General features: G+C 40.8%; 1 protein-coding gene across 5 annotated transcripts; it reads right to left on the reverse strand.

Moving 5' to 3' along the window:
* Positions 1-6,083: 6,083 nt before the first annotated feature.
* LOC117752117 (E3 ubiquitin-protein ligase ZFP91-like) lies at positions 6,084-12,319 on the reverse strand. Of its 5 annotated transcripts, none has more exons than XM_034569290.1 (12): positions 12,169-12,319; positions 11,584-11,951; positions 11,219-11,250; positions 11,012-11,128; positions 10,881-10,908; positions 10,682-10,771; positions 10,390-10,566; positions 9,559-9,609; positions 9,386-9,464; positions 9,183-9,297; positions 8,878-8,977; positions 6,084-7,868 (listed from the first exon to the last, which is right to left on the reverse strand). In XM_034569290.1, exons 2-12 carry the CDS (start codon positions 11,910-11,912, stop codon positions 7,004-7,006), a joined length of 1,983 nt encoding a protein of 660 aa, XP_034425181.1. In that variant the 5' UTR covers positions 11,913-11,951; positions 12,169-12,319; the 3' UTR covers positions 6,084-7,003. The 5 variants fall into 5 exon arrangements, with proteins under 5 accessions (XP_034425181.1, XP_034425180.1, XP_034425178.1 ...); XM_034569289.1 differs by having other exon boundaries at positions 12,164-12,319; XM_034569287.1 differs by having other exon boundaries at positions 11,584-12,319.
* Positions 12,320-13,316: the final 997 nt, after the last annotated feature.

The following is a 13,316-nucleotide window of genomic DNA, read 5'->3' on the forward strand; positions in this document are numbered from 1 at the left end:
TCTGGGGCTCTAATGGTAAAATGGGGTGCACCCACCTCTGAGGAGAATAAAGAGAAACTACAACACAATGCAACACACATTTAATACATGCACAATATTATCATCAGCATAGATACTCATGTGATATCTCCTGAAGACACGTGCATTTAGATCAATGCTTTGAAGCAGTGGTGGAGAGTAACCGAGTACTCAAATACTCAAGTACTACAATGTAAAATCTCGAGGCACAAGTACTTTACTCGAGTATTTCCATTGTATGCTATTTCATATTGCCACTGCACTTAATTTCAGAGGCAAATATTACATGTTTTTATTCCACTACATGTATTTCAAAAGTTTTACCCACTAGTTACTCTTCAAATAAAGATTTTTACTTTGAGGTTTTTTTAATTTGATTTAATTAACAGTGATGTTTTTATTCCACTACATTCATTTCAAAAGCTTTAGTTACTGGTTACATTTTGAGTTAAGATTTTAAAATCAAAGGTTTAAAAACACATGGTTAGCTCATAAAATACATTGTTAAATGTAAATCAGTGGGTTCAAACCAATTACACGTGTGATGGGAAAATACAAAATCTAATTAAGGCTAATTGTCAAGTAGCAGGTCCACTAACAAGTCACTTCCCATCTAATCTTCTCAGGTGGTTTAATTTAAATAATCGCAATTACCCACAATTTCACAATGGTTAGACACAAGTCCAGAAAGATTGATATAAATGTAAGGAAACCTTTCTTTCATTAATCATCTCATGGCCCTTAAGATTTATTTTCCAAGCCACCAGACAGAATGGCTATAAAATAAAATCTTACCAAGTAATTATAAGTGTAAACGCAGAAGTGGGGTTCGGAAACAATTGAGTCAGCATCAGCGAAACACAAAGGTTAAGATTGCCTTTTAATCTTCAATGCACATCCAGTTATTTATCACAGAGATAAAAGGAAAGCCCGACATTCAGAAATCCACCAAACCGGCAGGTCTGGACGTCACAGCTCATTCACACACTGAGGCTGTGCTGTGTCAGGCATTTAACACTACAGTGGGGTGCAGAGTGTTTGATACGTTTGGCTACAGACAGTACAATCCTACCAGAAGATATTGGTCTAATATAGTGGCTCTCAAACATTTGGTAGAAAATGTTAGAGAACCACTGGTCTATTAGTTCAAACTCGTGAACAGTGTAGCAGCACATTCAAGTGTTATATCAGGAGAGAACTAGGAGACCGGAGCAGCAACTTGATCATCACAGATTATGTCAAACAATAAAACATACAAGCATTCAGTCTATATATGGAATTAGACATGTTAATAATGGGGTAGAGCTAGGTGAATTATTAAAATAGCTACGGGCTACAGGTTCAGCTGCACATCAGTCACAGTTTTAACAGTCGGGTATTTTTGGCTACATTCTAGCAGTTAGTAGATTTTGGAGTGTTATGAACAGCACATATTTAGTCATCAAAAGGTAAATACTCTTAAATTAAATAAATTACACACTGTATACAAAAAAAGATATTTCCAAAACACTCTTTCTCTGCCACCGCACCAGGCAAACCAACCTGTACACACGCAGAGCGCAAACTCACTGGAGTTAAAGTGAGTCTGCCCTCGCTTCTTTGTCAAAGGAAATAGCAACTGTGGGAAACTAGGTCATTTTAGCACTTGCTGTGGAAATACCAGCGTCTGGGAAAACCCGTCTACTGGGCTTTGTTTTAAAAAGGAGCTTAGTTGTGATTTTAGTTGAGCAGGGCTTTTAGAACCTCTAGTGTTCACAGAGGATATTCCGCATGACCTAGTATTTCATCTGGAGTAAGTACAAGACAAAGCTGGCTGTTAGTGTTGAGTGAGTTCATTCAGGGATGTTGCTAGATCCAAACAAAGAGAGTTAGGTCTCCTCTGCTCCTGTCGTCTCTGTGTGTAAGATGTGGAGGGTCTGCGCGGCGTGGTCGGCCCAGTGGATCAGCTCCAGCAGCACGCGATAGGTCCACATTTTGAGCCCAAACGCTCCCCCAGCTCCGTCGGGTTCCTACACGGAGGAGAGCAAGTTGACATCACTGAATCAAGATGAATCATTAAAAAGGGAAACAAACAAAATGTATTGAATGAATGAGCAGTTTGCCTGCAGCTAGCAAACCCTTAATTCTGCCACTGCCCTGAGTGATTCAGATTTAATATATGAATGCACCCGTAACAAACAGCTGGTCAATGGTTACTTTTACTCTTCAAGGTTATGTTTTCACTGTCCTTTGTGGTTGGTAAGATTACACAAAAACTGAGAAACACTGAACAGATTTCCACAACACTTGGTAAGAATGCAGTTGTAAGATTTATTTTTTAACATTTTAGCATCTTCCAACTGATCATTGATCTTGATGGGAAAGAAAGTCAGGCAGATTTAGGGGACTGAGATCTACAAGTGTGCAATTTGGTGCAGCTTGAATTTAAGGAGGCTGTTGGGCCTTAGCGGAGGTATGTGCTTACTGGGTGCCGTTCTAGTTTCGTTAATTTAGTTAAACGTGTGTGTGTGTGTGTGTGTTAGCTCATAGACAGATGCTTAATCTAAAAAAGTGTGCGTCCCAACAGGAAATATATTTTCTTAATTTCTCCAGTATACCGAGAACAGGACCAATAACCCTAGTTTTTGATCTCATGTCTTGTGATGATCGCATAGAAAAAAATGCATGCAACTTAAACATGTAGGAGGAGGGGAACCCGGTCACCTGAGAGACAGAAGAGTATCATACATTCTATAAACGTTTTACTGAAAATGAGGCATGTTGTGGTGTGTTATGTAAAATAAAAGCACAAATATATATATATATATATATATATATATATATATATATATATATATATATATATATATATATATATATATATATGGGTAATGGACAAACCTGGAGTCCAGAGGCTGCTCATTCACATGAATACTAGTTTGCCGAGATACATTTCCCCCCCATTTCTTCTGATTTCAATTCATATGAGATTTTTCAAATGCATGTTATTTGAAAGTTTACAGAACTACATTTAATACAGCTTTTTAATTTTGTGTATGTGTACCTGGAGTAGGAGTACCTATATGGATAAAATGCCATATTTTATTGATGTTTGATAAATTGCACTGTCTCGTCATCACGCCAGAGGACGTCTTCTTTACTAACTACTGACAAATACTTCACCTCATTACACTGGTGGTCAGGAGTGACCTCCAAGGTCTTGCTCTCGCTCTCTGCAAGACTCTTGGTGCTGTGGAGCAAGTGCTCCAGCCGGGCCCGGACGTTGGTCCTCATGGTCTCGTAGTCGCCCTCCAGCTCGCCCCACTCCTCCTCTTCCTTCAGGATGACACAGTGGAGCAGCCCCAGGCACTGCCGCAGAGCCGCATGCAGCAGCTGCACCGTCTCCTCACTGCTGGGCTCCTCCGAGTCTGGGGACAAGGACACGATGCGTCCGCTGTCTGGGGTGTGGTCCAGCAGGAAGGTCTCCCTCTCTTTCTGCAAAGGATGGGCAAATCAAACACATGAATTTGGATGCTGGCAGCAATACGATGCCTCGCTGGCCTTGCACTTGTGACTTTACTCTTTGATATTGATCAATTGCAAATTTAGCACTGAGCGGGAATTGATTGTGCTGATCAATTGAAAGGTGTTTTTAAAAAGGATGATGAGGCACAGCAGCATGACGGCAGAAAAACACAAACCTATGCACTCTATCCATTAGGGGCCCCAGGGGAAGTGGAGGAGGTGGGGGCTTGTTTTAGTGTGATTACACTCTGCAGCACAGCATCAACAACACACTGGGAGAGCACACTGGTCAATGTGTAGCCATTAAAAGTCAGATGTAGTGTTATGGAGGTATTAACAGGTAGCTAGTGACCAACATGCCCGTGTTAAAGCCACAAGTAACGGGAAGGGGAGAGTGTCCCACCGCCGCTGAACACCACCCTCATAACTCACGTATAGTTGGAGCAGACGGGTACATTCGTGGTGCAGTAGCCGGGCGAGAGCCGCCGCTCTCCCAGTCCGCGACCGTCCAGCCCCCGGCGCGTCCAGCTCGGTTATCGGCGGCTGCTCCTCCGGCTGCTGCTCTGCCATTTGCTCCCCAGCCCCGGTTCCACGGGAGGGTCAGCGGCGGCGAGCGGGACGAAGGCCGAGCGGGGGAAACCGTCTCCCAAAGCTTCCCCCCCTGACCCCCAGCGTCGAAAATATCGGGCGGCGAAGCAGCGTTTCTTCGGACGTTTTCTCGGTTTGGCCTCGGGGCTCCTGTCCTCGCTGCCCGGGTCAGTGCGGCGTGTTGGTGTCGGTGCCCATGTCGGCGTGCGCGTAACCAGAGGGGATTTAAATGGCTCCGCAAGGCACAGGGGCGTGTTTCAGGGGGACGCACAGAAGGGGCCTTTTTATTTCCTCCCCCCCCCCCCCCCCCCCCAAAAAAAGCGTCACCGTGTGGCCCCCACCCATCCTTCCGCAAATAAAACAAGCTCCTCACTGGGATAGTTTGTGTTTCCAGTTCCTGACATTCACTTTCCTGGCACGACAACTGGAAAATAAATGTAAATCAGTACAACAAAACAGGAGTTTATCCAAAAAATAAACATCTGCTGCAAACCTTTTTCTTCAGGTGCACAGGGAAGAGAGAATAAAAAGCTCTGGTGCCATGTTTTTACAAACTAAGGAATCTTATGGAGAAATGTCCTATTCAAAACTGATAAGTCGATTTTAAGACATCTAACTTTGAATGTAGATGTAGAATATTATGTTTTTATTAGTACAATATTAAAAATAAGCAAGCAATCTAATATTAATTGTATTGCTCGTGTTCACAAATATATTTGTCTCATAGGGCTGTTATATTATATTTTGTCATGTAAGGACAACATCCTGGACATTGTTGTAAATACATTATATAAGATATATAGAAGAAATTGTGCATATCAGCTCATTTTACCTGTTAAGCACATACATATAGTCAAACCTAATAAAACTGGGGGATTCTTGTTTACATTTGTACACATTAAAAAAAAAAATCATTTCCAAACATGAAACGGTCAGATCCCTCTCTGAAGATGTTTGCAGTGTGTGTTGATTAATGAACAGAAAAGATCTGTTATATGAAATCATTTAGAAACAGGTTGTCTATTACATGGTTTATTCACCAGATGGTGCTAACAGGTTGATTTTTCAGCATTATGATGTCGTGCTAACTGGATTTTCTTGTTACTGCCAATAACAGATTCTATCAAGGCTTAACCAACTCATGCATCACTTATTTTTAATTATAATGCAATTCAGGTTTGCCTGCCAAATATTAAACCTAACATTGAGTTGCTTTGTGTTCCTCTTCTACTTGTCTTGTCTTTTTCCTTTATCTTTGTTGAGGCATATACAATACTGTATATGCCACTATATATTATGTATATTGTATATTACACATTATATCTGTACAGGAGAATAGTGCCTGTCTAAATTCCACAGATACTCCATTCTCTCTCTAAGCAGTACCAAAGGTCAGGTTATAGATAAAGGGCCAACCAACAGTGTATTGTAGTATCTACGTTGAGGGACTTTCATATCTAACTCAGATGTGCCAGACAGAGAGACACCAAGTTCAACTCTCCCCGACTCTAACTCTTTGGCGTATTTCACCAGTGGCAAGATGCAAGGACACAATGTGATTTAGTTATGCATACTTTCGGCTTAACTATCCAATAGGATGCGAACACCTACATGTAACATAGAGAGTGACAGCAATACTAGCCATTCATGGATGTGCTGTTAGAATGGGTGACGCAAGTAGAGACTTGGAGGTGACAATTGCTCATGTTACTCTGTTAGCATTTGTATATTGTTGCACCTTCTGGTCTCCTTGATGCATCGAGTCTACATTAAAATCTTCAGCCTAAGACATCAGCTGCTGCCTGAGTTCTCCTTTCACCAGCTTCCAGAAAAGTTCCACAGCAATCTTTTTTTCCCCCAGTATGTGAATTGAGGGTACTGCAGTAATTGATAAACATATGTCATTTCAAACAATTCAGTAAAATGATTCTCTTGTTGAAAGGGTTTGCCCAAAAAGATACATCCACCCAGTCTTCAGCACATAATTTATTTATTCTGAACATAATTTCTGATAAATTAAGCTGATGATACTCAGTAGTAGTGGCAGTGTACAGAGGTATATTTTCTTATTAAACATTTCTAACAAAAAATATTGAGCTCATCCATTGAGACAATTCCAAAGTTTCTTTTTTAAATCAAAATACTGTTGCCTGTATAATCCTGACATGAAAAGATCTGTAAATACTGATCAAATCAGACATTAAATGTAAAGTACCGTCTGGATGGAATATGTGACACTGGTGAATAAATACAATCAAATGAGGACGACGATATAGATATTTTTGACCTTAGACATTTTGACATGTGACAGTAGGTAAAGCATGGAGGTAAATAATAAAATAAACAATGGCTGGCTTTCACTGTAAGAACTTTAAAGCTGCATATTTTGTATTTTGTCTGTAATTTGTTCTGGTCAAAACCTCACTAACCTCATTTGGTTGTAGTTGTTGCTCGGAGGGATTCTTTTCTGTATGTTTTAAGCAACTAGTGCTGGAGTTAACCTCAATTTTTCACTGTGTAAATAGATTCAAGTTTAAAATAAAGATAAAGAGAGCAGGGCTACTAAGTGGAAATAAATGTCAATGTCATTTTGGACTTTCCTGTACATTATCTTTTAATCTAAAATGTTTTTTAACATACACATATCTATATACAAACACAGGGTGACAAAGTTAAAGTTCTAAAATACTCTAATTAAGTGGTAAAAGAAGTATAATTAATCCACATATTTAATCATATTCCCTGACATGAAGTAGTTTTGTAACTCTATGCGACTACTATGATATACTCCATGGAGATAAATTGCTATTTCTTGAATTTGCATAAACATTTCCTTTAGTCTTGTGTCCTTTCAGTTTCCCTCCATGAAGTTCATCATTCTCGAGCCGTCTATCTAGATTAAATTATCTCCGTGAATCTCTGCACACTGCAACAGAATCTGTCTCTCTCCTTCCCGCTCCCAGACAACCCCCTCGTCCTCCTTCCTCCTCTCCCTGCAGCTCTCCCAAATCATGTCCCCAACATCCTGGTGGTCCCCGCCCACGATCACCTTTTCCCACAGCTCGCCCTCCCCAGGCACCGGTGCAACTTCTGCCGCCTCCCTGCCCCACTGCACGGCCTGCTGGGAGGCCAGGGTGGTGACGGAGCTGAGGGTGAGGAGGGTGCTCTGGGAGCCCACGGTGGTCATAGGTGCGGTGGTGCTGGCGGGAAGGGCAGGGAGCTGGATGAGCTGTGGGTGGCTGTTGGTGGAGAGGTGAGAAAGAGGAGCAGCGGTGAGGTGCAGCAAGGTAGGGGCCTGCTGCTGGTGTGCTACCTGCACCACATGATGCGTCGGCAGTTGGAGGAACTGGCCTTGAGACACATCTAGATGAGTCTGTGGAGTAAATGGGAGCACCACCTGCTGCAGCGGAGTGAGATTACTACCCACTGCTGCCTCCTGGCTCTCCTGGATCACCTGGCTCTCCTGGAGCTCTTGGATCTCCTGGCTGACAGAGGGCTGTTCAGGTTGGGTGAGGACAGGGACATTCTCTGTGACCGGGGTGGAACATCTTATTACCGTACCCCCATTGGCTGCAACAGCCTCAGCTATGAGCACCTCAGGGTGGCTCTTGGCCTTGTGGGCAACAACAGAGTCCTTTTTTTCAAACTTTTTGCCACAAACGGAGCAAGAAAACTGGTAGGAGGCTTCTGCATCGTGTTTCTTCATGTGCCAGTTTAAGGAGGCCTTCTGACGGCAGGTGAAGCCACAGATCTCACATCTGCCACAAGGTGGAGACAGAAGAACATATTATAATCCAAACTGATGTGCAGCTCAGATCTAACCTGTGACCCTTTACCTCAAATTTACTAAAATAGAAGTTTTCAAATCAGTAAAAAGTAGTTAAATATACTCCATAACAAGGAAGTCCTGCATTCAATACAATTATAAACACAATATTATTACAAGCTAAATTTGATTGGGCTACTTAAAATACTAATCATTACATGTACCATTGGATAATTATTAGTTCTGCTATATTAATATAAGGCATTTAAATATCATAGTTAGACAAGATGGGGTTAATTATAGCTATTTTAAATGCTATTGGCTTATTTAATTTACAATTTAACGATGTATTTTAGTTTACATGATCATGACAAACATAAAATATTCATAAGCAAAGAAAGAAATACAATGAATCCCTCAAAAATACTTTCCACCATGACTCAGAACTAAAACAAAACAACTTCAAATTATATAAGATCTTAAAATGTGTATGACAAAGAAAAGAAAATGTTCTTCATAAAGTCTTAATCTTCTGTCTTCATCAGGGCGGACTAGAAAAACAGATCTATTATGTCTGGTGCTTTCCGTAGACAATACATCAGGAACATTACATCACACATTATATGCAGTCCCATAAATAGGTACAACTAAGAAAGCTGTTTATACAAAGGATTTATAGCCGACATCTTTATTCAACCCTGGATAAACTATGGTCTGTGGATTAACTAGGATTTAAATCCACGTCAGTTGGCTGGTGTCAATAGTGTAGCGACAGAATGAGCTTTAATAGTAAATAATGACGTTAGTAGACTTTGTTATGTTTCTTATCTCTTCTATTCTGTTAATTCTCACTGTTTTTTAGCATGAAAAAAAAATAAAAACCCTTAAAATTATGAGAATACAGTAGTAGACAGTGACTGAATAAATGACGATGTGTATTAAATGGTTATCTTAAATGAACCTCTTTCTAAATAAATAGGCAAACTATTGCTCCTACTCACTGTATAGGTTTCTCTCCTGTGTGGATCATCCTGTGCACAGCGAGGTTATGGGAGCTCTTGAAGGCACGAGCACAAAACTCACAGATGTAGTCCCGTTGGTCTGAAAGACAAATGACGGGGAGAGATTAAAAAAAACTGCATGAAAAGAAACAAAGAAGAATTATTTTATTTTGCAGTCATTTCATCTCTCAGCTTGGCTTGTATAATGAAGGAGTTCAAGCAGCTCAGAAATGGTTCTGTTATTGAGAAAACATAAGGGAGAATATAAAGAATGTCCACATGAACACTCGATGGCCCAACATCACCTGTGTGGTGCTTGGCGTGGCGCAACAGCTGCTTCTGCAGGCGAAACAAGCGCCCACATGAAGGGTGATCACACACATACTTCTTTTTTAGCAAGTGCTGGTATTTTATATGGTGCTGAAATAAAGAGACGACAGATAAAGAGTCAGCTAGAAGAAGATAAAATAACACGGTTGTCACGGTTACAGGTGACAGGGTGGCAGACCTGTAGGTAGCGTGGGTGGGCTAAGACAGTACCACAGCCTTCCATTTCACAGCGGACATACTGCACTGGGGGCTTTTTCCTGTAAGGACACAAAAGAGGAAACAGTATATTAATCCGGTTCTATATGATTAACACTAGTTATCAATAGGAACTGACATAGGAAAGATTTGTACCTTCGCTTTGGCTGCCGAGGGGCTTTGCTATCTTTGTGCTGTCGACCTCGCCTGAATGGAAACAAATTCTGAAATTTAGTAAGAATTTTAGTTGGTCAGAAAAACACCTAGATTCCTCTTCTAATGTTTCAACGTGGCATCAACTACAAAAGTTATATCTGTAGGCGGAAATGTAATTTAATACTTTAGTTGTGACTTTTTCCTCATGTAAAATGTAGTACATTAAATGGATAATAACTTGTAAAATCTTAACTTATAAATTCATAAAATCTACAATTATATTCTGATTAATAGAACATGGATGCGGAAGACATCTCAGTGTGAGTCAGTGTCAGGGAACAGTTCTGGGCCTTAATTACCTCTACCCAGGAGGAAGTTTTTCGTTGTCCTTTGTTTGTGTGTTTGTGTACTAAACCAAGTTCCAGTACATTCAGATCTTAGTAGATGGGCGGTTCCATTTATTTTTAGTGGTTTGGCAGAGGTAGGTGCTCTCTGATTGCGGTTCTAGTTCCGTCATGACCTCAGTGTGAGAAACAGGTTCTCTTGACCCAGGGTGACACTTGTGAATGTTGGCTCATATGGTTACGTGTGGTTTACAATATTTAATAACTCACATGTCACAATCAGAGGTATACTTCATAATTCACTTTTACAGCCAGCACAATGGAGGCAGAGACAAATCCCTGCATTAAACCAACTCACAGGGATGTATTAATGGGGTTTGTGCCTTCAGATATCAGTCACACCTGAAATGCTCCCATTACCAGTGTGGTTAGCCATCAGTCCCTCTGTGATTTCCTTCAGATAATCATCAATCCACAATTTACTTACTTCCTGGTTGGCTCTGTGTTATCAACCTCTCCATCCTCAATTTGCGCTAAAATCTCAGTTGATTCTTCCTTTTTGACGTTATTTTCTTCTTCTTCTTCCTCCTCCTCCTCCTCCTCCTCCGACTCCTCTTTTTTGACTTCCTCTTGTTGTAACGTTGCACACTGCCTTGATTTCTTCCTAGAGAGTAACAAGGAAAATCATAATTGAAACAAACGTTTTAACACTGGTAGTCTTCATATAAAGTGGCATTCGTGACTGATACAATTGAAGAAGGGCAGTGAGCTCAGCGTACGTCTTTGTGTCGGGTTGACAGATGAGGTCATCTGGGTCATCACCGAATGGAGGGTCCTCGCCGAGAGCTGTGTCTGCATCTGCAATGCTACATGTGGCCATCGAGACCATACGGACCACAATAAAATTCACACTGGCAAATAAAAACAGAAACCTAAAAACTTCTGTGCTTCTCATTCTATAAGTTGACTAACACTCACTTGACATTGCTGTCTTCCAAGTCCTCCCCTGAAAAAAACAGAGATACTGAACTTCAGTATTCAAATATTCCAGTCTTACTATAGAGACATGTACAGTGTGTGTAAAAAAACAAGGAAGTTGTTTCTCTTACCACATGATGGAGCCTCCATCTCTGCTTCAGGATTGCCTGCTGCTGATGTGGTGTGTGAGGCTCGGGTTCTCCCTTTGCCCTTTCCAGATCTAGACGGCTTGGGTCTGAGAGAGGATGCTGAGGGAGCCAGTCGGTCAAAGTGTTAGGGACACATCCAACACATTTCTGGTTAGAGGTGATGTGCATTTGAGTGAAGTGTGCGTGTACCTTTTCTGTCTGTGGATTTCTTTGTGGCAGCTCTGAGAGAGAGAGAGAGAGAGAGAGAGAGAGAGAGAGAGAGAGAGAGAGAAAGCAAATAAATGTGAGGTGTAACTAAAAAACAAAAGCATGATACTGTGATTGTACAAGTACAAGGACAGGATAACAAGAGCACAGCGGAAAACATGTGCATGCAACTCATTTTGCTTTGGTTTCAATATCTGGTATTTGTATAGCTTTAAGAACCCCCAGTGATAAAACACACTTCCGACAATTATAGCCATGAGCCTCCTTGCTGTGCAGACTCACTGGGGCTGCTTGCAATAGTCGTGTACAGTAAAGTAGCTGTCATGCCTTTCTGTGCATGCACTTACTGTGTGACAGGTGAATGTCGGGAGCGGGATCCTGCACGTCTCCCACGTCCCCGGAGCGGACTTGCGGGTTTTTTCGTGCAGTCGCCACGGTCCTCCGACCCCGCAGCGGCGCCAGCTGCAGCTCCCCGGGCTCGCAAAACACGCACGGAACCTCCGGCAGGAGACCGAGAGTCCGGGCGGGTCGCTGCAGCTGCCGCGCGGCCTCTGCGTCCCCTTCTCCCGCTGGGCGATTCAAGCGAGTCCGCGGATGAGTTCGGGGCCTCCTCCGGGTCTCCGGTTTTCTCGACCCCGGGACGAGGGGCCGAAACCTCGTCCTCCTCCGAGTCCATGTCGCTGTAGCTCGACTGTCAAGAGCCTCGCAGACGTTTTTTACTCAGTTAGATGTGAAAATATAAAAATGAAGATCCAAGTAGAAGGCCCTGCTCCGGTGGGACCAAGTTATGTTCGCTGGCTAAAGATAAAATGTCCGTCACTACACGGCTGTTGCATTAGATCTGTTATTGTTAAAAAATATCACGTTATATGAAGAATATTATTTTACAAACATTGAACATTATTGTCTTCTTAAAGCGACAGCAAACCTCACGTTTCTTTGGTGGAAACCGGTTCTGCTCAGGATGCGTCTCCTTTAAGAGCCGCAGCACGGAAATGCGATAAGCTCCTTTTTGGACTAATGGCTTTCCATACTATTTACAAAATGGCGATTATGGGAAATGTAGTTTTTAGTACAACACTCGTATCTATACCGTTCATGTAATTTGCATGTAATTCATATAAATAACTCGATAATTTTAGTCCTACAAATAAATGAAATACTACATTCATATATGACTTTAAAAATTATTTTAGACTTATGGTCTCTATCATTATACGACACACAAAATGTAAATAATTAACTACTACAATTACTATCACGTATCTTTTATTCTTATAGCCTCCTCCATAATATTGCAGTGATAAAGTAATGTAGTTAAATACATCTAAGAATATTTGTTTTATTATTTTATTTTCTTCTATTACATAGTGAACATACATTATATGTAAAATAATGTCATTCTTTTTTTACAGAAAACACAAATAATTAAATACTACAATTATCATTACTTCTGCTGTCTTTCATTCTTATAGCCTCCTCTATAATATTAGATGGATAAATCAACATAATTAAATACTCCTAAAATATTCATTTTATTATTTGATGTCTCTATTATTATATGACAAACGTCTATAACTTCTAAAATAGTAATAAAATAACTTGGCAGCTGTTAATAGAAATGTAAATATACCCATTTAGATAATTAAATACTACTATCACTTACACTTTCTCTTATTCTTTTATCCTCCATAATATTGCACCGATACATCAATATAATTGAATCCTCCTAAAAGTATTTGTTGGTATGTTTTTCTTTTACCATATACATCAGAAATAATGTCCTTATTTGACACAAAACACAAATAACTTGAGTCCGATGTGGCCACCGGTAAAGACAACAGGATTCGAGGTGGAAAAGAGATATGTAAACCATAGAAACTAGTCTCACATGAGTGACAACAATGTGGTATGTTTAGCTGTGGTCCAGATGGAGGTGATGTTATCTGATGGTTCTCTGAAAAGTTCTCGATGTCACTGGTGCGGGTTTTATCACTTTTGAACACCATAATAGTTTTTAAATCATTTCTCAAAACGTACTTTTACCAAATGGCTTCTATTTGATTGCTTTTAGCTATTT

This window comes from Hippoglossus hippoglossus, chromosome 18, assembly GCF_009819705.1.
Source record: "Hippoglossus hippoglossus isolate fHipHip1 chromosome 18, fHipHip1.pri, whole genome shotgun sequence".
NCBI classification, from domain to species: Eukaryota; Metazoa; Chordata; class Actinopteri; order Pleuronectiformes; family Pleuronectidae; genus Hippoglossus; species Hippoglossus hippoglossus.

Excerpts from the sequence above, each read along its gene's own strand:
- LOC117752117 (XM_034569290.1), bottom strand. The coding sequence starts at position 11,912 with ATGGACTCGGAGGAGGACGAGGTTTCGGCCCCTCGTCCCGGGGTCGAG. Across the intron at positions 9,610-10,389 it reads AACACAGAGCCAACCAGGAA|GCGAGGTCGACAGCACAAAG; the intron begins GTAAGTAAATTG and ends GTTTCCATTCAG. Across the intron at positions 7,869-8,877 it reads ACAGGAGAGAAACCTATACA|ATGTGAGATCTGTGGCTTCA; the intron begins GTGAGTAGGAGC and ends ACCTTGTGGCAG.